This window comes from Physeter macrocephalus, chromosome 12 (genome assembly GCF_002837175.3).
Source record: "Physeter macrocephalus isolate SW-GA chromosome 12, ASM283717v5, whole genome shotgun sequence".
Lineage (NCBI taxonomy): Eukaryota > Metazoa > Chordata > Mammalia > Artiodactyla > Physeteridae > Physeter > Physeter macrocephalus.
This window is the reverse complement of record NC_041225.1, coordinates 24,948,299-24,971,505: the sequence shown is the minus strand read 5'-3', so window position 1 is coordinate 24,971,505 and position 23,207 is coordinate 24,948,299. Positions and strand designations below refer to the sequence as shown.

Sequence of the window (23,207 nt, the reverse complement as noted above, 5' to 3'; positions counted from 1 at the left end):
GACAGAAAATTCCATTTTCATTTCCAAATCTCCTGGGAATTCACTGGCCCACCGGCCTCCCTTTGGGCCCGTCCCGTGTGGCTCAGGCAGGAGGGCAGGTCGCTCGTGTAGGAGATGGGCTGACCGCGAGAGGCCCTGCATGGTCCCCAAGGCAGCGTTCCGAGGGGCAGGCTCCTGAGCGCAGGGGCCCTCGGCCGCCTCCTGGGAGCGAGCGCGGAGGGCTCCAGGCACTGTCACTGGAGCGGTTACTCCTTGTCTGCTTCCTGCTCTACCTGCTGCTCTTTCTTTCACGGTGAGAGGAGCGGTGGGGGGAGGTGGAGGCCCGGCACCCCGGCGACGTCTGACGGGCTTGTGACGGTACAGAGAGCTCCTGGGAGAAGTCAGCCCCACGCGCCCCCCGATCGTGGGGAGGTCACGGCGGTGAGCGGCCTCACCACGCCCGCACCCCTGCGTCGTGGCTTGTGGGCCTTTCTCTTTTCGTGGCGACCGGCTCTCCCCCACTTCCAACGTGCAGCTCGAGTTCTTTTTGCTGAAACATCTACAGGAGTGAACATCAGCATCGGTCCATAGGTTTTGCTGGGGATTCTGCTGTTTCTTACTCGGTGGTGGGCTGCTTCTCCCCCTCCCAGTGAACCGGCCCCTTCCCTCTACTCTGAGGCGACATGTGGCAGAGCATGCTTACTAATTTTAACATCAGCCTAAGTAAGAATGTAATTAGTATTTTTAGCCTGCTTCCAAGTTAAACCTTACCATGCATTTTGAAGGCAGCCACCGAGTACTGGGACGTGTTTATTTGTGTTGTCACCCTCTCACTCATGAAACCGGGATAGGTATACGCCATTTTTAAAGACAGCCTTGTTGGGATGGAATTTGCCCACGTAAGGTGTGTGATTTGGTGGCTGTGGTCCCTCACCACGGTCATCTTTAGAACACGGCTCTTTTTATTGCCGAGTCCCATCCCACTGTATGAATACACACATTTCATCCACCTGGTCACTAGATGATGGATACCTGAATTGTCCACTTTTTGACTGTTATAAGTAACACTGCCGTGACCATTTGTGTGTACATTTCTATGTGGGCTCTGTTTTCATTTTCTTGGGCGAACACCTAGGATGGAATTGCTGGGTCATTTGATGCCTCTCCTCTGTTTGGCCATCCGAGGATCAGCCAGACTGTTTCTCAGAGTGGCTGCATCACCTCCCACCCCCCAGGATGCCAGGTCTTCCAGTTTCTCCGCAGCCCCCAACGCGAGGTGCGGCGGCTGCCCTACAGGTATCAGTTCTCTAGCCTTGGAAACACTAGAGTTGCTAGAAGGGTCCATACAGGTTCAAGTTACAGCTTCACCACCTACTACCTGGGTAGCCAGGTGAGGTGCTCCATTTTTCTGGACCCTGGTTTGTGTCTGGAGGTAGGATGTCTGTGTCCACCTTGTGCGATGTTTGTGCACATTGACAGGGACATGACACGGCGTGGAGCCTCACGCCTCTTCACGTGCAGTAGGTGTGAGCCTCTCTCCTGGTCATGAGTGATGCAGCTGTGGGTCCCCCTCTCCTTCCACCCTGCCTTTCCCTCCCGTTGGGAGGGGGTGACCAACCAGCAGTGTGTTTTAGGGAAACGTGGGATCATCCTGGCTGGGCAGAGGTGGGTTACCTCGATATGTTAGTGATGAAAACCAGGAGCTCCAGAGCTGGGCCTGGATTTCCCTGATGATGTTTACAGGGTCATGTGAACACATCTGGCCCCTCATTTTACACCTGAACCTAAGTTAACTTCAGGTTCATTTTAGGTTTTTATTGATTCTCACTTTGGGTTTACAGATCTGTGAGTTTTGACAAATAATTGCAGTTGAGTGACCTGCCCCTGCTCTGCTCCCATCAAGATATAAAACTGCAAGTTCTATCTGCTTCTTTGTTGTCACCCCCCCACCCCACCCCTCAGCCTCTGGGGACCACTGGCTAGTGTTCCTTCCTGTGGTTTGCGTTTCCCAGAACATTGGGTGAAGGGGTCTCCCTGGAGCCCAGAGTCGGCCCCTCACCCGGCCCGGCACAGGTGTGGCCGATACACATGGTCCAGCCGCTTCCCACTGCGGCCTGAGGTCCCGTTGTGGAGACGCATCACGCTGAGCCCACTTAACACCCGAGGGAGCCGAGCGTTTGCAGAGTGGAGCGGTTATTCGTAACGTCACCGCAGCACTCACGTAACGGATTTTATGTGGATGTAACTTCCCGTCTCACTTGGATAAGTATTTTGGAGGAGGACTGCTGGGTCGTAGGGTGAATGCACCGACAGTCCTTGTTGGCGCTCCTTCCGTTTATCGGAAACCTGCCCGCCCCGGCTCCCAGGTGACACCTGATAAGAAATGCCAGATTTTTTCCTAAAGTAGCTATGAGGTAAAATTAAGAATATTTTGAGCAGGTGGCTGAAATCTCTGAATCGATTACGGGTTGATTAGTCGCTTACTCCTGGTATTTCTGAGGTGAGCAGGGTTTTGGTTCGCAGGCGGTTGGCAGGAATGCTGTCCAATGCACTTTCCGCGGACAGATTCACGTAGGAGAACTTCAGGTTAAAAAATGTTAAACTCTTTTTTTATTGCAAGACATTTAGTGTCCAAAACTTGTGGCCCTGCAGGAGGAAGGTGGAATAGACAGTTTTTCTGAATTTATTTGATGACAGGTGTCTCACGGAGCCAGTGTCCTTTGGAACCACTTTTGGGAAACGCTGGGCTGGAGAACACAAAGCCTTGTTGGCGCTCCTTCCGTTTATCGGAAACCTGCCTGCCCCGGCTCCCAGGTGACACACCTCGCCCGGCCTTCGTCGGCCACCCTTGCCTTCCTGGGGACCCGCCCGGGACGTGTACCTGGGGAGGAGGGGCGTCCCCGCGGGCCCCATCACCCCCTGAGTCCGGAGGGGCTCTGCCCGTGTCCGGCGTCTGAGCTGCATTTTCGCCACTCGTCCGTGGTTCACCGCCCTTGGCCGCGTGTCTGGAAGCCTCCCTGATGCCCCGGGTCTCAATTTCTCCTCCTCGGAGGCAGCACTCTAAGCCAGAGCCCAGAGTGACGTGGTTCAGAGTGGGTGGGTCTCTCGGAGATGCTGTCGCCCGTGATCTCCAAGCACTTTGTAGGGGAGAAGCTTTCTTCGGGTGGAAGCGCACAGCGCACGTCAGGCTGTAAGTGAAAAAACAGTGGTTCTGGGACAGGTGCAGCTGGGGAACCAGGAACACGACTGTGGTTCCCGCAGCCCCTGACCCCGCCCCGTGACCTCTAAAGGCCCTTGAGGGTCCAGTCTGAGACCCTAATCATCTCTGACCCTCCTCTGTGGCTGAGCCGAGTGAATGTGTACCGATCCCATCGGGCTCCTGAGGGTGACAGGTGTAGGGGACACTGGGCCGCCTGGTCACCTGGAGCCGCGGGAACAGGTGCGGGGCCCCCGGCTGGGTGTGGGGGCACTGTGGCCTGGGGCCCGAGGCTGTGGCTTGTTGGCTTTTGCTGCTTTGGTGTCAGCAGAGGGACGTGCACGCCTGCACCACAGCGATGGCAGACCTGCAGTGCGGGCACCCCTGAGGGAAGGGGGCTTTGCTGGTGACGCGTTTCACCCTCCCTGTGATCCTGTTCAGCTGCACATTCACCCTGCACCTGAGGGTCCCCCGCCCCTCTGCTCGTCCTGCCTGCCCTCTGGACCCCGCAGAACCACACTGCGTGGAGAGGGGTCCCGGAGGCCGCGGCCCGTGGCTGGAGGGCTGTGGGGCTCAGTGTGACCTGCTGTGACGCTGTGACCTGCGTTAACCCCACCTAAGCCATAAGCCTCTCCAAGATTAGTGGCTTGTTCTGGGGACATTTTTTGAGCCGTAATGACTCTGCCAGAGAGAAAGACATCGCCTTCTGGGAGTGACAGCCACTCGCGGTGACAGCCTCGGACCTTCCCTTAACAACCGGCCTCCCCTGGGCAGTCACGGGGCGAGGCCCCAGGAGGTGCCCAAATCCCCCAGTGGAGCCCCTGCCGTCCTGTGAGGTTCCTCCCCGTCCAGAGGACGGGACCCCTGCTCACACCGTCAGTGTGACCCGTCCCTCTCCGGGCACGGGACCCTGGGCTGCTTCTCCTCGGGAGGAGACGGGAGACCTGCGGGGCGGGTTGGGGGTGGACGCTGTGCTTCCCGGGCTGTCCCTCTGCCAGGTCTGGTTGCAGGCGGCCAGGACCCGGGCTCTGCCCTGTGAGAAGCAGCGCCCGCGCTGCGCACACCAGCTCCAGGAGAGGCTCCCGGGGAGATTGAAGGAAACCTTAGAGGTTCGGGGCGGGGAAGGGCCTCCTGGCCGCCCGCCGGCCCCTCGTGTCGTTTCACGACGTCCCGCCGCCCGTGGGGCCGTTTCCCGTTTGCGGCTGGAACCTGACGCGGACGGGCTCGTGAGCCTGGGGAGCGGCCCAGTTAGCGGGCCCCCCTCCCAGGGTCAGAGCCGCAGCCGCTTGGCAGGTCCTAAACGCCCTCAGAGTCCTGTGCTTTCGTCCCGGGTGACCCGGCCGGACTGGAGTGGAGGTGGGGTGGATGGGGAGAAGCAGCCCCCAGACACGTGTCAGCCGGCCCAAGGGGGAGACACAGGGACCCAGACCACGGGGAGACCAAGAGAGTCGGCACCCGGTACAAGTCCCCAGCCTGGGGAGGGAGACAGCACGGCCAGGTTGACCACACACAACACTAGAAGCAAGTTAAAAATCTCATTAATCTACAAGACAAGATCCACGCTGGGAAAGATATTTACAGAGCATATTTTGATAGTGGATGTTCTTAATATATGGAGAATTCGTTAAAAGCGGTTGTTTAAAACAACCAAAAACCTGATCATGTAAAACAGCAAAGAACATAAGTAAATAGTTCACGATAGAGGAAATGACAATAGTTAACGTTGGAAAACATTTGATCTTGGTAATCTGAAAACGTGGAGAAACGTGTGGTCTAAGAAATTAAAGAGGCGCACATTTGAAAAAACAATAAAATGCTGTTTCTCACCTGTCAAGTTGACGGGAATGTGAGGAAGAGCAGAGTCTGGAGGCGGCTGTGGTCACGGTGGGCAGCCGGCCCCTGGGACCCGAGTGATGGACCCAGCACTTGAAGCTCCGTGTCTCGGGCCCCGTGGTCACCCTGGGGGTCCGCCACCGGAAAATAAGCCTCAGAACAAACACACGAAAACCAAACACCATGTACACAAAGGTTTCGTTTAGTATCGTGAAAAATAGCCAACAGAGGAGAACAGCTTCCACATTATTAATTAATACGTAGGGATCACTATAAACTCTCATATATGCAGTGAGTTCAGTGTTATGCATCCAATTTAAATTGATTTTTACTAAGACTAATTCCGTAGAAAAGTGTTGGCTCTTAAAAAGAAACAGGAGAGGGCTTCCCTGGTGGCGCAGTGGTTGAGAGTCCGCCTGCCGATGCAGGGGACACGGGTTCGTGCCCCGGTCCGGGAAGATCCCACGTGCCGCGGAGCGGCTGGGCCCGTGAGCCGTGGCCGCTGGGCCTGCGCGTCCGGAGCCTGTGCTCCGCAACGGGAGAGGCCACGGCAGTGAGAGACCCGCGTACCGCAAAAAAAAAAAAAAAAAAAAAAAAAAAAAAAAAGGGAACAGGATACCAAATGGTACATACGCAGATATCATCATATTTTTAAAAATCTTATAAAACTCTGCAAGGAGAAAAGGCCCAAAGACGACTGACAGGTAGATTATGGTGCCTTAAATCAGATATTTCATTTCTGTGTGTTACGGTTGTGTTATGTATTTTGTTGATAATGATGAAATAAAACCGAGCCTTTAAGCCTGTGACTGGCAGCTCTGCAGCAGAGCTAGCAGACCTGACTTAATAGTGGTGATTGCCTGGGTTCCCCTGGAGCATCCTGTGGTGGCTGCAGAAGAGCTCTTAGTGCCACTGTTGCTTCTCCCTCTCAAGGCAGCCGCCCCAGGTAGACAGCGCCCCCAGGTAGACGGCGCCCCCAGGTAGACAGACTCCCCAGGTAGACGGCGCCCCCAGGTAGACAGCGCCCCCAGGTAGGTAACCTGCAAGCGGTGATTTCACGGGAGGACAGCAACTGTCAGGTGGGAGTGCCTCCTCCGCTCTCTCTGCCTATGAGCTGCTCACACTTCCCCCGTGTCCCCCTCACTCAGATCCCCGAGGTTTTCTCTCCTCTCTTAGGCCAGATCCTCCCCTGGACTCTGGGGGCACTGCCTTTATGGGAGCTGCTCCCTCTCTGGCCTCCTCTCCTACAGGGACTTCTCTCCCCATCTCCAGCCTCACCACATCCCCCAAACCCACCCCTCACCTTCCTTTGACCCAAAGGACTCTATTGAGCATCAGAAGAAGAATTACTAAAATAAATGTTTAAAATAAGTGACCTTAGTCATAAACTCTAAGAATGAGAGGCCTCATTGTCTAAAATTAATCAAAATCAGGTAACAGTCAATGATGACGAAGAGAATGCGGCCAGTTTGTCTTTCCCCAAAAGTCGAAGAGCGACTTGTCTACATCTGGAAGAGATGCACATCAGCTTTGATCTGGCAATTCCAGCCTGAGAATCTGGTGGGGAAAAGAAAAAAAGGACAAAGATTCATTTGTAAAGAAGTTCATCCCAATAATGAGGCCATTATAAAGGGTGGAAGGATATTGGAACATTTAAAGTGGAAAAAAAAAATACAAAATTCTTTGTGTCGTGAGATCCTCCCCGTGTTCAATGCCTTATGTGTATATGTATTGGGGGAAAAGACTGGAAGGAATATTTTCGGAACATCCTTTTTGTTTATATATATATATATATATATATTTTTTTTTTTTTTAAGTATTTATTTATTTGGCAACATCGGGTCTTAGTTGCGGCACGTGGGATCTCTTCTTTAGTTGCAGCATGCAGGATCTTTAGTTGCAGCATGCGGGATCTTTTAGTCGCGGCATGCGAACTTCTTAGTTGTGGCATGCAGACTCTTAGTTGCAGCATGCATGTGGGATCTAGTTCCCCGACAAAGAATTGAACCTGGGCCCCCTGCGTTGGGAGCATGGAGTCTTAACCACTGGACCCCCAGGGAAGTCCCTGTTTTTATATTTTTTTTAATTGAAGAAATAGTTTGTTTAAGGATTCCCTCCATCTGGTTAATTAACACGTCCATCTTCTCACATTTTAATCTTTTTTTTCTGCTGAGAACATTGAAGTTCTACCCTCTTAGCAAATTTCAATTATACAACACAGAGTTGTCACCTGTAGTCACCAGGTTTTATATCAGATCCTCAGAATTGAGGGTAATTGAGGGTGGGTAATTGTAGGTAAGTTATTTTTTATTCTTTTGGTCCTAGGCTGCCTGGAATGCCGATGGAAACAATAGTTTCCTTGCACTGAAAATTTAGCAAATCTTCCTTAGCCGTGCTTCTGTTTTCCTTGTACTGTTTGAAGGATGTACTATTTACAGACCGCAAAACGATGGATTCTCATCTGAGCTGGAGATGAGGTGTAAGGGGGGCGTGAAACATTTCAGAAGCGCACACGAGCCCCGAGAGAGCTCACGCAAAAGCTTTCTCCAGAAGATGTGCACTTGGTGCTCTCAGGACCGGCTCGGCGGAGCGGCACGCAGCTGGTTGGCCATGATACGTGAACCTCGGGCACTATTAAGAAAATAAATACTATGGTAAGTCTTGAGGCAAAACCATCAGTACTGGTTTTCCCCCATGGAGGCATTCTGTCTTCCTGATGCGTCGGAAATACCCCCAAACAAATGCCAAGTGTGAGACTGAAAATTGAATTTACAGGGCCCTATGCTGTGTGGAACTATGTTTTTAAGATGAGAGCTGTTCTACCTAATACTTGTTTCAGGGATGAGCTGGCAGAATGAGGGAAACCCAAGAATGCGGTTAGTAAGAAAGATGCTCCGAGAATCTGTCGGGCAGTTAGCCGGGGGGGACCTGGGAACGTCCTTGGTGGCAGCCCTGAGGGTCTCGGTCCCCAGAAACCGGGTCAGAGACACACACAGCCTCCGACCTCAGGCCCCTGAAGCGGGCAGCGGCCCCGGACACCCTCGCGGGGACCGCACGCAGAAGCCACACGCTTCCCACACTGCAGCCTGCGCCCCTGGCAGCAGCGGCTCGGCTCGTGCAGTGTGGACAGCACGTCGTGCTCGAGAGGAGGCCCGAGTGGGCGGGTGTGGGGTCAGCCGCCTAGCGGCACCGCCGCCTCCGAGGAGGGGGAGTGTCATTCTCGCTGAGCTGCTGCCTGATGGCGACCCCCGGAAGTGCCCCCGGATGGACGGACCCCGCTGTGTCCGTCCTGTCTCTCTGGGAAGACATCTGCCGCTCTCAGCAGAGGTGGGGTCTGGCCTCGCCCGCCCCGAGCTCCGGTCACCTGGCTGGGCTGCGTGCCCCGGGTTCCTTCCCTGAGGGGCCCTGCCTCCCTGCGGTCAGCGTGTTGCTGCCCTGAGGCACTCAGACCGAGATGGCGGGCAGAGCTGCTGTGGTCAGAGTGAGGCCCCTGCATGCGGTCACCCCCTTCCGTCCCAGGCTCACGCCAGTCCCTTGGCCTCCGCGGGAGCTGGACCCCCTCTTGGTGCTCAGATGGAGTTTTCATTTCCTTGTGGCGATTTTAGTCTGGATACTCAGACCCTCAGAGTCTGGAAGACTGACTTGGACATTAGTTCCTCCTTTGCAAATGGGTTAATTCTCCTTTCCAAGGTCAACTGGAAATTGAAAGCCAATTAATTTTTGTTTCCTTGGACAAGCTGCACCTCTTAATCGACTTGTTATAGGAAACTGGGCTTTGAGGGAGCCAAGTCTAAGGCTCTTTATAAAATATCTTCATGGTTTTTCATGTTTGCATCTCACCCCTTGAACCGAGCCCAGATTCACCAAGAGTTTCCTTTGAAGTTGGCCAGAACAGTGTACTAACCAATTCAGGAAGTTCATCGTAAATCGTTTTTGCTGTGATTCCTTGACCTTCAGATTTTCCAGTTAGAGTTGCCTCAGGGGACTCTCAGGTCTTTTATGGACTTTGTAAACTTCCCAAGGCCGAAGACGCTTGGACGTAGAATCTGGGGCCCTGACCCAATCGTGGCATTATTCCCAGACTTGGGAATTCCTTTGAGGGGAGGAAACCACGTGCCCCTGTAACAAATGAAAGGCGCTGATTCACAAAGTGGCTCATTCGCAAAAAGCAATGTGTGAGCGAGTTCTGAAATCAGGACACCTGGGCTTATGTCTGCTTTACACCCTGGGCTGCGATGATGTTGCTTGGGACTCTGTGAAGTCACCTGGGAATGACGACGTCACCCAGGATGTGACGATGTCGGGGACTGTGATGATGTCACCCGGGGCTGGTTTCTGCTGGGTCATGTGAAGACCCCCCCCCCCGTACCTCCTCTGGGTGGGGTACGGTGGCGCCCAAACCTGCCCCGCCATCACGTCCTTTCCCCAGTTCCTGACCCCCTGGTAGAAGAGCAGCACCGGGGTCTGCAGACTGTCTTGGCTGCCGATGTGGATGAGTGGCCGCGTCTCTCTGTGGCTCATCGAGGACACGGGAGTCATTTCTGAGGTGCGGCGGCATCTTGAGCTGCCCTGGAGTCTCTGAGAGCCCCCTTCCTGGGGGCTCCCCGGCCCTGAAGAGCCCCTCCCCAGCCCGTGTGAGCCCAGGAGGCTGAGCTGTCTGGACCACGTCCTGGCTTGTGCTCGGACGTGTCCAGCGTCTGCCTGTGCCACCTTCTCCCACGGGGCCCCTGCTGCTGCTTCTGGCCAGGACGCTGTGCTCACCCACTGCGGCTGGTCGCGGGGCCGCTCTGCCCTGACGCGGCTCCTGACCTGCCCATGCGCCCGGGGGCCCTTCTCTCACCAGTGTGTGTCCGTCTCTCTGCTTCCCTCACCTGCCCGATAAGCGCTCCAAACCAGGGCAGGCAGCCCCATCACGAGCAGCCCTGTGCCCCTGCCTACGGTGCCCCCTCGTGACCTTGCTCCTTTCAATACCAGCCCGTCAGTCTCCGGCCCCTGAGGTCTCTGGTTTGCCCAAAAGATGAGGCTCCAAGAGGGGCTTGGGGAGCCCAGACGCCCCTCACGTGCAACCCGGGGAAGGCAGAGGAACCTGAATCCCGGACTCATAAGAAAAGGACGTTAACAATCAGGGCGGCCTTCGTAACAGTAACTGCTTTTGCAGAGTCCAGTTGGAGTCCTGGGGTGGCGGGGGGGCGCCTGGAGGCCAGAGGCCACCCGAGCTCCTAACGTGCTGGGGCCATGAGCACGCAGCGTGGCGGCGGCGTCCCTCGGCCCAGCTCAGGAAGGAGGGTTTTAAAGTGGATACGCCAGCTCTGCAAGTGGGATGAAGCCAGGACGTGTGTTCCCTCCGGAGATGCCCCACGTTACTAGCACTCAGGGGCCTCCCAGAACAGAATGTTTGTCGTTTGGCTAAAGACCCCTCTGTGCAGCGCGGTCCTGTGTTTGCTGACAGCTCGCTGGGAGTTGTGCAAGGAAGGTGCTGTCCCCAGACGACACGTCCTTTCGCTCCCTGCTGCTGTTTTCTTCCTTGCCCGCGAGGGCCAGGAGGCGGCCGGCCCAGAGCCTCGCCTGTGACGGAGGACACGGTGGGGTAGCTGGTGGCCAGGGAGCCGCCCCACACTCAGCAGCTTCCGGGACTCTTTATGTGCACGTGCGGGAAGGCAGATGGCGGTGCCGTCTGCAGAGCGCACACCCGTGTGACCAGATTGACAGACTTGTCGTGGGCTCGTCAAGGACAGAAAGAAATCATTTTGGCTGCAGATGAAACTGGCATTGTGTTGTCACTAACATTCGTTTGTCAACTGTTCTTGGAATAGGTGTTAAATTATAACCGAGGAGCTGCCATTATGAAGACAAACTGGGATTTGCCAAGCTGTCGAATGAAAAGAAATCATTACCTATCCCTCTCCGGTCCTTCGTCTGTCCCCCGGGAACGAAGGCCCTTCTCTGCGGCCCACGACTTGGGGTGCGGCTCCACATGGCGTGGCAGTGACGCCGCGTCACCACCCACTGGCTGGAGAGGAGGCTTCTCATTATTTACTCCCGACTGGAGCAGATTTCAGACCCTTTGCTTCCACACAAAGGAGCCTTAAAAACCACCATTGCAGGGGGTTACTCACCTAAGAGCTGTGTGTACTGTTCTGTAGAGCGGTTGTCATTTGTATTCGAGTTCCCATTTCTGGATGACGTGTGTCTCATCAGCTGAGCCTCGGGCGTGGTGGAAACCAGTGCAGAGCTCGGTAACCACGGTGACCCCGGGGCAGCGCTGGGATGCGCCCGGCACCCACGCCTCCGTGATTGGTTTTGAGGCACACGGGAAGCTCTGCGGATTTCCATCCCCGTGACTTCATGCGACAACACGGAAGATGAGGAATTGTGGGTGCTTGACCCCGGGAACACGTGCTGGGGGAGGACGTGCAGTTGGGGAATGATGGTTTGGGGTTTTTAGCCCAAGACTGGGTGACAGTGAAATCCTAGAAGGGGGAGCCCTGGGAAACCAGTTAGCGCCCTCAGGCCCCAGTTTGCTCATCCGGCACGTGGTGTGTTGAGCTGGGTGACCGCTGAGCTGCCCTCCAGTTCCGCCCACAGGCCTGGGATCCCAGGCCTTGGGCTGTACGACCTGGATCCGGCTTCTCGTCTTGAGGTGCTGACAGCACGCTGGGGGGCTCGTTAAAGTGCAGATTCTGACTCAGATCCGCGGATGGAGACGCCATGGCAGCCAGGTCCTTTCTTCCTCTGCAGATTGTTGGAGAGCCTTGCGTCCCTCTTTCCCTTTGGCAGCAAAGAGAAACAGGGACGGCAAAGCGAGAACTTCTGCTTCCAGAAACCGGATGCATGGCACCAGCCACTCAATCAACGTTTATTACGTTACCTGTTGGGAGAAGCGGGTGTTTCCAGGCCTACAGCACTCAGGTTTCCCCCGGGCAGGCGCGCGCACAGGGGCACACGCACACCCCAGGTCCCCGGCGGCGTCCCCGAGGCCCTGGCCTCCTGACCTCGCCCTCCAGCACAGCCTCCGTTTCCGCAGCGTCTCCTGCGTGAGCCCCTCGTGGCCCATCGCTTTCTGGGTCGGCTCGGCCCCGACCCCTCCTTGCGGCCGCCTGGCTCCCTGTCCCTGACGCCCGCCCCTGGGGACTGAGGACGCAGATGCTGCCCAGCTGTGCCCACTGCGGCTGCTCGCGTGCCCTCTGGGGCCTCGGGTCCTGCCAACCCAGCGCTCCCGAGCCTCTAGCAAACTGCTCGGAACGTCCTTTTCTCCTGGTTTAGGGCTTAAATATGATCTTCTTTCTTTCTGTGTGTACTTTCTGCCTCTTGGCCGGGTGGTGAACTTGCTGAGAATGGGGGCCCTGTGTGTGGCTCCTTACTTCGTTGCAGTTTCCCGTTTCCTGGGGAGCCCGGCAGGGTGCCGGGTGCGCAGTGCTGGGTGCACAGTAAGGGATGACCTGACACAGTCTTGTGGGTCACCTGGTGCCTGTGGAGCCCGCGGTTCCCCAACCTCAGAGGTGGCCGGGACGGCCCTGAACGGGTCAGATGGAACCTGGTTTGAGACTCTTGCTCTCCTGAGTCTGGGGTAGAAGGAGGCTCCGTTTAACCTGATTCCTTTGAAGACGCTGTCAAGATGGTGTGAAGAGTCGCCAGAAAAGCAGCAGCAGAAGGCTGCCAGGAGAAAGAAGAAACTGAGGAACGTCTGCTTTTGCTTTATGCTCGAGGGGGAGGGAAACTGATTTGCTTTTCAGTGTTCTACGTGCAGCTGCCTCCGCCGGCTGTGGTTGGACGAGGCCCACGTGCCCAAAGGCGAGTGGAGGGTGCGTTCGCTTGGGGACGGGACGGGGCGGGCCTCACCGCCGTGGGCGTCGGGGGGGCTCTGGTCCAGGGGGCCTGGGGGCCCCTCCTGCCCTGTGATGCTCCTGGGGGGGGGGTCCCTGCTGAGCCCAGGCGACCCCTGCCGGGTGGGGAGATGCCCCTGGTTCCGAGCGGCTTCCCCTCCGTGTGTCCACAGGCTCCAGAGCTGGCACCCAACTCGGCAAAGTCACCTGTTTCGAGTGACTCTTGCCTCTCAGCTCCGCCAAGGAGCTGCCAGAAGCTGAGCCGTATTTGATGTCTTTTCAGTCCGAAAATAATATGTATTTTTTAATGTTTCCGTCTAATTAGAAACATTATTTATGCTCATTACAGAAAATGTGGGATGTGTAAATGTATAAAAATACTGTCTGAAGAAGTAGAACTTGCCCTTTCCCTAATGCAGAGAAAACCTCGTTAATACTTTGCTGTTCTGCACACGAGTTTGTTTCCAGACATAATCGGGATCATGTTTGTATACTGGTCTTTTCACTTAATCCTCTATTTAGACTATTTTCACTTCGTTAGAATGTTTTTAAAGTGGGATATTTAATGGCTGTGAAATAGATCATCACCGGTATTTCCCTGCTTCATGTAACAAGTCTCCTGTTAGACACTCGGGCTTGTTCCCATTTTTCTCTGTTTGAAATATTTTATCCCATTGTTTCCAGTTGTATTTTTCCTCACTTCTATTTGGGACTTTTTTCTTTTCCCTTCTGCCACTTTTCTACGCACATGCTCTGTGCGGACAGGACCTGTCTTGCTGAGGGCGCGACGGGGCGCCCGCCTGCCTGGCTGGGCCGGGACCGCAGGGCGCTTTGTGCGGGGGTGTGGGTCAGCCCCCCGGTGACGGCCTCGCTGTGATCCGGGGGGCCGGTGGGGACAAGGCTGGGGACAGCGCTCCCGGAGGCAGCGCCCGCCCCGCCGTGCCCGTGGTCTGCGCGGCCTCCTGGCGGGCCCGGCGGGGACGGGGCGGAAGAGCCTCCTTTTAGAATGTCCCGCGCCGCAGCTCGGGCCTGCAGGCTCTCACAGCTGACTGGAGTCTGCTCCTTCCTGCCAGTTTGCATTGCAGCCCGCGTGCGGGCCCGGGTCGTGTCCACCCACGGGCAGCCAGAGGCCACCACAGCCGGTGCAGGGGCCCCGGCCCTGCTTCTCCTCCTGGTCTGGGCACTCAGAGTGCCACCGGCTCAGGCCAAGGACAGAGGGCCCGGGGGCTCGCTCCCCTAACCCACACGGCTGCCTGCACACGTGGCGGGTGTTGGCTCAGCTCACTGACCAGCAGAGGACAGAGGGCAGGGAGGCCGTGCCAGCCCGGGAGCCCCTCCCTCCCCAGCCCGGTTTCCCAGGCTCGGGCGTCCTGGGGCCGTGTCCTCTCAGGGTGGGGGTGCGTTTTGCCAGAGAGCAGGTGTCCTGTCTTAGCGTCCCTGCTGGGCCATCGCCCTCCTGGGGTCACCGCACAGAATTCCTGGGGCTAGAACGCTCCCTGCCCAGCTCTGGGCGGGACGCGGGGCTGTGTTTTCAGACCAGGGTCCCGCCGCTCTGCACCGCACGCCTGTGCCGCTCTGTCCTCGGAGCTGGGCGTCCCGCACCCGGGGCCGCCTGGCCCAGCGGCTGCTGGCGTCGTGGCCTTTCTTGTCCTGCCCTTTTCCGCCTGGAGAGTGACCGCGGACTCTTCCTTCCGACGCACCAGGCGGGGGCTGTTTGTGGTGTGTGGTTGTTCCATCCCCCCCACCAGGAGACAGGGTGGCTCCAGCCAGAAGCCTTCCTTCTGTCTTTCGAAGGAGGCGCCCGCGTGCCAGATACAGTCCCTTGGAGCCTTTGGGGTGCGTCTCTGCAGACAGGTGCTCTGCAGAAAGAGCTGTAGTTAGAACACCCTTGATTCCTTTGCGTGATCGGCAAACGTCTGAGCATCCACTGTGTGGTCCTGGGCTCAGCTGGGGAGAACGCAGCTGCAGGGGCGGGGCCGTGCCAGGTCCGCGGCCTCACCCACCGCGGGCAGCACGGCTCGGGGAGGCCCACCTGGAGGAGGTGCTGGCTCACCCAGCCTCAGCCGAACCCTGGCCCAGAGCCTGAAGGTGGGGTGGCCAGAAGAGGGACCTAATGGGTGAGAAGGAGGACTCCGCAGGGGGGAGGGGAGGAGCCGCTACGTCGATGGTTATACGACACTCCTGCTGCGGTGCAGAGCCTCGTGGCCTGGAGCTGCCCAGGGCCTGACCACCTGCCACGTCCACGTCACCCGCTGCCTGGACGCCCGCTGGGTGCCAGGTGCCAAGCCCTGAATATGTGGCTGAGAGGGACAAGTCGGGTTCTGCCCTCAGGGAGCTCCTGGTCCAGGCGGGAGACACAGCCGGGATGCTGAGCTGTCGCGGGCACACGTCCACCGACGGTGACAAGGGTCCTTGGGGGCCGAGCCTCAGGTGGGTCCGGATGCGGCTCCTGGGAGCCCAGTCCTCAGGAGGGGCTGCTGTTGGTTCACGCTGGCGGCAGTCCTGTGAGTGCTGTACATCACGGGAGACGCTGCTTTCTGCCTCCCTTCTTTGGGAGCCCTTTGCTGAAACAGTTGTAAGGAAGCCCACGAAAGCGGGGAAGGTGGAGAGGTGAGATTCTGCCTGCTGGTGAGCAGAGCTGACCGGCCCCTGGAGAGGAGCCTGCCCTCACCTGGCCCTCCGGCCTCCAGAGCTGACCCACGGCCATGTGCCAGGACAGAGAGGGACCGTCCCAAGCTGCTCCTTAGGGGAGGACCCAAGGGTAGGAGCGGGGGACAGCGGTGCTGGGCTGGGAGCCCCTGGGTGCTCGGGGTGGGGGGGACACGGGCAACCCTGGCTTTAGGGCACCTGCACTTGGTGAATCTGAAATCGGCCCTGCCTGGAATATTCTCATAACCGGGGGGATAAGAAATACAAAAGAATCCTCCAGCAAGGCTTTTCTCTGCTCACTCCGCTCTGCTGTCAGCCCCAGATGGAGGACGTGGCTGCAGTCCGGGCTAATTTATTTATTGATTAAAACGCTTACAAAACCCAGCATGTACAGCCAGGCTGAACATTCCAGTAAAAGCCTGCCATGGAAATTCAGCACTGTGGGTGACGAGCGGGCTGTGCGGAGCCTCTCAGAGAGGGGCTGCTCGGAGCCGGCAGGGCCCTGGCTCGCTCCTGTGCCTTTTCTTCTGCAGTTGAGCCGGGGCACCGTGGCCCTCAGTGTGGCCAGCAAGCGAATGCAGGAGGAAGGGAAGCTCGCCTCGGGGGTGGGGGGGGAGGACGGGGGGAGCAGGGCCGTGGGCACAGGGGCAGGTGTCCACCGGGTGGGAGTCAGCGCCCCCGAGGCCTCCTTAGGGAAGGACGTGGGTGCAGCCCGGTGCCGGGTGTCCGTCTCCACGTGGACAGCTCAGGCCATCTGGTCCACGTGAGTCAGGAGCCACTCCTCCGTCATCCGGCCCCCCCTCTGCCTGCAGGGAGCACCGCAGTCCAGGGGCGAGAGTGCACGCCCGTGGGGAGGCCCCCGGCTCAACCTCGTGCGTGATGCTGTGCCCTCCGGGCCCACTGCCCTGCCACCACCTTCCTTGGAACTCGGAACAAGAGTCCTGGCTCTGCCCCCATCCCCTTGGGGATGCTTGCGGCCTGCTAACCCTGTGTCACTTGAGAATGCAGCGAAGCTGTGTGTGGGGTCCCCGGCTACCCGAGTTCTCAGTGACCGACAGCTGCTGCCTCGGTCCTTGTGAGATGCCAGCCAGTCTGCTCTAGGCCCTGAGTTTGTCTGAAGGCCGCAGACAGCTGACCGGTCAGGATGTGTGTGTGTGCTCTGTGAGCGCACGCAGCCCTCCCAGCTCTCACAGCCGGGGCCTGGGGCCGGCTGCCCGGCGAGGGGCTACCACAGGGGGAGGTCTGGATGCTGCTGTGCCCAGGTGCCTGCTCAGCACGTCCCGTCCAGGATGTAACCGTGGAGGAGGGGGTGATTCAGCAGAGGGCTTGATTGAACTGTGTTTGCAAGTGATCCTTGCACATCCTGGGCCCTCCTTCCGGGACACCGTCTGTCCAGGGCGTCCCCCGAAGAGCTGCTAAGCATTTGGGGGCGAACGTGTTGCCCCTTCCAGCTCCCGGCCTCCTGTCCCTGTTCCGAGTCTGTATCCAGGTCCCGCCCGCGTTCCGTGAGCGCAGAGCCGCACCTGGGAGAGCGCGGTCCTGAGAGAAGAGCCGCGTCCCGTCCGCGGGGATGAGCTCCGTCGTGGTTCAGGGCGGGGCTGTTCTCCTCCAGCTCAGGCTACGCTGGCCGTCCCCGGGATCTCTGTGGAGACCCACGACCTACTGACACTGAACAGGAGGGACCCCTGCTTTTCAGTGAAACGTTCCCGGGACTGAGACGTGGCAGCCGGGGGCTTGGTTCTCTCCCGAGCGTCCAGGCCGAGCCCCTCGTGCCGCACGCGGGACGGGACGGGGCTCCCACGCCGTCGCCAGGCTGTCACCATGTCCCCGTCCCGCGGCTCCGAGTCTTCTCCCTCCGAACCCGGGGTGAGTGGTGCCGGCCAAGGCTCGAGAGACCTGTTACCGCGAGTTCCCATGCCCTCAGAACAGCCGTCGCCTTGTTGGTTCAAGCTCTTGATAGCAGCTCTGCCCGGTGCAGTTCAGAGCTGTTCAGGTTGGAGTTTAAAATAATTAAAATTAGAGAAAATTCAGTTTCTCGGTTGCGCTGGCTGCCTTTCCAGTGCGTGAGAACTGGTGCCACGGCCCCGGAGGGCACGGACTCGGCCTGTCCCCGTCGCCACTGGACAGCTCTGTCCACCACTGCGCCGGACCAGCTTGTTGTTTTAAAGCAGGCCCTGTAGGGTCTAGGGTCTGGCCAGCCAGTGGTCAGCTGTCCCCTCCCTGTGCCGTCAGCCCTGGCTGCTGCCATCGGGGGCCTTTGGTGGGAGCGGTTCTCAGAGACCAAGGGCGGCCAGGAGGCGACGGGGAGACCCAGGCAAGGCCGCTGAGGGCCCGGTGGCCTCAGTCCCGCCTGCAGGTCAGCGGCGACCGAGAAGAGGAGCGTCAGGGTGCCCGTTAGCTGACTCTCCCAGACGCCGGGGCACCCGGGCGCTTCCCAGGCCTTGGGTGCTCCTCTTCTTACCCGGGTCCCCGCAGTGAAGCTGCGCTGTAGACACTTGTGATGTCCGGGGGTGGGGGGAGCGCCCTTTCTCGGGGAGGAGCTGCAGGCGGGATTAGCCCGGGAGTCGTGGTGTTTTCTTTACCTCTTCTGCAGCCGGTTTGAACCGCCGACTGGTTCTTTCTAAGTCCGGGGGTTTACGCGGAGGTGGGAGCGAGCTGCTGTGAAATCTCACAAGCGGGCGAGGCGCCCTTTCTGCCCTCTGCCCTCTCCGGAGCGCTGCCCCCACGCCTGCGCCTCACCTCCAGTTGGGCATCAGGCAGGAGAACACTCGTGAGCCCATGAATATCTTCATTCTCTAAGGAGCACAGAAATGCAGATTGCACTTTGTAACCCGCAGAGCCGAGGCTTCCTGCCCTGAAACACGACAAAAGCGAGGCAGGGTTCTGTCTGCCAGCCCACGTGTGTTCTCGTGGCTCCGCCTGACATGAGGGGTTAGAGGAGCGGCCCCGGGGCGCACACAGGGCCGGACTCACCAGGGCCCCGAAGGAGAGGGGGCTGGGCCTGCACTGCGCTGGAGTGGGCGGGGTGGGGGAGAGCGTGTGTGTGTGCCGGGAGTGATGGGAAGCCACGGGGGGAGGGAGGAGGGGCTGGTCCTCAGGAAGCAGGCGCCAGCGGCGGGCCACCAGACACCACGATCGGGGCACCCAGCTCATCGCAGTGCGTCTGTAGTTTGTAAGCCGGAGACTTCGGATGTGTGTTTCTCGACTCTCTGTGTGACCAGCACAGCAAGCGTCCGCGCCTGGCGTCCTGTTCACCAGTAACGTTCATCTTCAGTTCCCATTGCTGAGAGATGCCCGTCTGGAAATCGAATATACAGGAGGACCTTGTCACAAACTGAACTTTCCTTTAGCAAGCTGCCCCCATCCTCAAATCCAGTGAACAGATGCCGTCCAAGACCTGCTGGGGCAGCTGCGGCGGTGCCCGGCCGGGGTCGGGGCCGATGCTGCTGCCTCACCCAGTGCCCCCTGTTCTCTGCGGCACGTGGAACAGGTGCGTTTTCACTTTTTGGTTTGGGCTCCTGCTGAAAGTCGTGGGTGGTTGAGGGGTGACTTGAGACCCGATTAGAGATGCGTCTCTGGAAACTCCCTTCTGACTGGCGGACCCGAGTGGTGGTTGTGTTTTTCTTCTCTGGCTTCACTTTGGAAACAGCTCTAACTTCAGGTGATGAGCGAGTCACGTTGCGGTGAATCCTCCGTCATGCGGTGACCTTGTCCCGTTCTTTACACGTAGCTCTGGTGTTATCTTCTCATTCTCTGCCCGCAGTTACACGAGCTTCCATCACCCTAGAGGGAATGCACACCCGCTGAGCTGTCACTCTGCATGCCCCTTCCCTGCCCCTGGTACCCGCTGTCTACTCTCTGTCTCTGAATTCGGCTTCTCTGGGGACCTCGCGTAAGTGGAATCACACAGGATCTGTCCTTTAGCATCTGGCTTCTCTCACTCAGCATAATGTTCGCAACTTTCATCGTGTTGTGGGCTGTGTCCGGCTTTCCTTCTTTTTTAAGACTAATGCTCCCTGTGTTCATATGCGTCTGTGTGTCCATCACCCACCAGTGGACACCTGGGCTTCTCCTGCCTCTGGACTGCCATGAATGGTGCTGCACCGAACTTCCTGTGTGGGCATTTGCTCGAATACCTGTTTTTGGTTCTTTGGGGTATATTCCCAGACGTGAATTGCTAGGTTGTGTGGTAATTCTGTGTGTACCTTATCGAGGAGCCGCCAACAGCTCTTGGGTTTTGTTTCCATCTGCACTCAGGTGGGAGCAGGAGAGACGGTGACAGGGAGGCCGGTCCGTAGGGCTGAGAAGGGATGGGAGACGGGGGACTCGGCTCAGGCCCACCCGGGACGTACGTGTGTCCTTGTTCGTTGTCTCCTCCGAGGAGCCAAGCGGGCCCTGGAAATAGGCGGGGAACCTCGTCTGCACCAGCATCCTTGACCCTGGCCTGATGTCCGGACCCACCCTCCTCGGGGCAGGGCCAGGCCTTACCCGAAACATCTCGAGGGCAGGGCCGCACCTGTGTTCGTGGTTGATACGGGTGGTCACGTACCGCCAGGGGTGCACCCACGCGGACTGTCAGCCTGCGAGGCGCGTTCACGAGGCGCTGGTCCTCACGTTTGGGTGCTCGCCGTGTGCCGACTGCCCTGTGCCCGCCGTGAGCGGTGCTCCGGGGGGGCCTCGAGCTAACCTGGAAGAGCAGTGTCTCCATCACCACCTTCTGCAAAAGAGGAGACTGAGGCCCAGAGAGGCTCCTGATTTAGCCCGAGGCCACAGAGTTGTGAGTGGACGACCCGGGCTTGGCCGGCGCGGGCCTGCCTCTCAAGCTTAACGTGCCCAGGAGGGTGAGAAGGAAATATTCTGGAGTTTGCTGGACAGGGCGATCAGTTCTCCTGGCTCAGAGAAGGGACAGCTTTCCCCAGGCAGTGGTGTTTGCCTTAAGCCCTGAACGATGCCGGTGGTCTACCGTAGAGACCGCGGGGCCGCTGCCCTGGCGCCGGCGGCAGCAGGAGCTGAGGAGAGGGGCCGGCCTTCCCGGCGCTGGTGGGCCCGAGCAGGGCGGGCTCAGCGGAGCAGAGGGGTCCAAGGAGGGCACCCCTAGGGGACTGGGGTTCCTAGAGGACGTCTGGGAAGGGGCTTTGGGGCCTGTGTGAGAGCTGAGGTCTGGGTGTTGTTTTGTGGGGCGTGGGAGGGACGGGTGGGGTTTCGGGGGGAGCAGAGAGGAAGGTGACCAGAGGGAGGCCCAGGACCCTCCTCTCTGAGGTGGCGGGAGAGGGACGAGGCTGCGGGGAAGACGCCGTGAGCAGCTGGGCCCGTGTGGGTATGGGGCAGAGGCGGCCAGCCTGAGGCGTTACCTGAAGGTGGGCGGGGACAGAGGTGACCCGGGCACGTAGCTGGGGGCCAGGAGGGCCGCGGGCCATCTGTGTCATGCAGTCTGTTTAAGAAGGCTAGGCTTGGAATACAGTTTAGGAGAATGTATTTTTTCCTGAAATGGTTAAATTGATAAATCCTCAGTTATCATCTAGAGGCTCAGGATTGCAGTACTGATGTTTGGGTGTAGCCAGGCGTGGTCCGCCCTCAGAGGCCTGTCCCTAGGCCTTGCCTCCCTGCAGGAATGGAGTCCTCTGCTGTAGGAATAAAACTGTTAACTTTTTCACTGTTACCATCCCAGCACCTGAGGAAGACCGTCTGCATCCTCATTTGCATGCGTCTGTCACCCTGCGTCACCCTTACGGTTGGGTATAAGTTTGTAAATTTCTTTAGACGCACAATGCAAACTTGCTCCTTCGTGAATCACTGAGTGAGTCTCTGTAAAGGGAATACGCTTCACCAGCCAGTTTCTTACTCTGTAAATTCCTTCACCATTTTGGTTTTGTTTAACATGGGCTTTAACTGTGCTGGCCTGAGCTTTTGTCAGTGGGCGGGGGACTTGGACCAGCAGCACGCGTGCTCTGCGGGCCCGTCCCTGACCCGAGCCGGCAGGGCAGGATGCCCCCAGGGCCGCCCTGTGACCGTTAGTCTTTGTGAAGCCCTTGGCCGCAGCCCCGCCGGGGCTCGTCCCAGGCCACGCGTCCAGTGGGGCAGCGCCGGCCACGTGCAGAGAACGGCTGCCCGGCTGGACGGTGCAGCACCGCGTGGCCTCTGCAGAAGGCTCCCGCGGATGCGGTGCCTGGGCCGAGTGAGGACAGGCCGCAGCTTTTGCTGTGTTGCTGGTAAGTGGTTGTGTCTCACGATTTGCTCTTCGGGGCCTTCTTGTCAAGCGCGAGCCCCCCCGTGTTTCCAAGCGTGGCCAGCGTCGCCACGACGAGCAGGGCCGCCCAGGGGGAAGGTCCAGCCCCCGTCTTGGGCCTCCCGTCAGATCTCGCCCGTCCCTGGGGCCCTTTCTTCATCCCTGCCTGGCTCTTGTGGGACAGGAAGGCCTGTCCTCCTTCTGCACTCGTCGTGCTGGAGAACGGGGAGCTTTTGAGACGTGTTTGAAGGTTTTGGGCCTGCGATTAGATTTCATGCGAATGTACGAGTTTCTCCCTCCAGATTTCAAAGGTTTCTGGTATTTAGGGGCTTGGAGCTTTCAAAGGAGAGTGCGGCCGGGTGCCTAAGGCGAGTCCGCGCCGGCTCCCTGAGCCTGAGGGTCTGCCGGGGTCGTGCGGACTCCCTGCCAGCAGCCGGGCTTCTCTCGGCTCTGCGGGGCCTGTACGCGGGGAGGGTGACGCACGGAGGAGGGTGAGGCTCACCCCTTCCCGGCTGACGCTGGGAGATGGCCGCAAGCTGCGGGGGGCTCGGCGCGCTGGGCTCCCTCCAGACGCTGGCCCCCTGCCCAGCACAGGTGAGTCAGCAGGTAGGCCTGTCACTGTGCCCGTCACTGCCCGGGTGGCCTTGACACAGTCTGTGACGTGAAGAGAGCTTGTCACGCATCGTAGGAATTCCGTCTGCTTTTTACTAAGATAGACTTGACTTTTCGACAGCAGAATTGAGAGGAAGGTACAGAGTCCCCATACGCCCCCTGCCCCGCCTGCACTATCGACCTACCCCACCCCCGGCGGGACATCTCTTACCAGTGACGAACCCACCTCTGCATCACCCAGAGTCCATAGTCTACAATACGGTTCACTCCGGTGTTGCAGGATCTGTGGGTTTTGACAGACGTATAAGGACCCTTGTCTACCGTTAGTGTGTCTTACAGAATAGCTTCCTGCCCTGGAAACGCCCTGTGCGCCCCCGTTCATCCTCCTCCCCCCAGCTGCTGGCCGCCACCAGTCTTTACTGTCTCCACCGCTTTGCCCTTTTCCCGAACGTCACGTAGTTGGAACGACGCAGTCTGTAGCCTTTTCAGACTGGCTTCTTTCACTTAATGACATGCATTAAGTCCCCCCATGTGTCTTCAGGGCTCGAGGGCTCACTTGTTTCAGGCGCTGAGTATCACCCTGTTGTCTGGACGCCCCTCAGTTTGTTCACGCATCCCCTACGGCGCGTGCCTCCACGCTTGGCGATTAGGCGAAAGGCTGCTGTAAACATCCGTGTGCAGGTTTCTGTGCGGACTTCGTTTTCCTCCTCCGTTTTCATGGCGTTGGGTTCGTGAGATCACAGCTGCACCACCTGCTTGGACCAACTTTCTTGGCACGGTGGGCTCCTGGCGGTGGTTCTCGGTGAGGGCTGACAGAGGTCCCGTGGAGGGCCTGGCCCACGGTCACCTTGCTTGCCTGTGACTGCCCCCCAGCCCTGGGAGTTAATTC

At 58.4% G+C, this 23,207-nt stretch overlaps 1 protein-coding gene across 1 annotated transcript in view; it reads left to right on the top strand.

Annotated features, from left to right (window-relative positions):
• The window catches only part of SH3RF3 (SH3 domain containing ring finger 3), a 215,339-nt gene that overhangs the window by 55,760 nt on the left and 136,372 nt on the right, over nucleotides 1–23,207 (top strand). Inside the window, exon 2 of the mRNA XM_024116606.2 lies at nucleotides 131–142. Within this exon, the coding sequence (XP_023972374.1) occupies nucleotides 131–142 (12 nt within the window). The remainder of the gene's footprint in view (nucleotides 1–130; nucleotides 143–23,207) is intronic.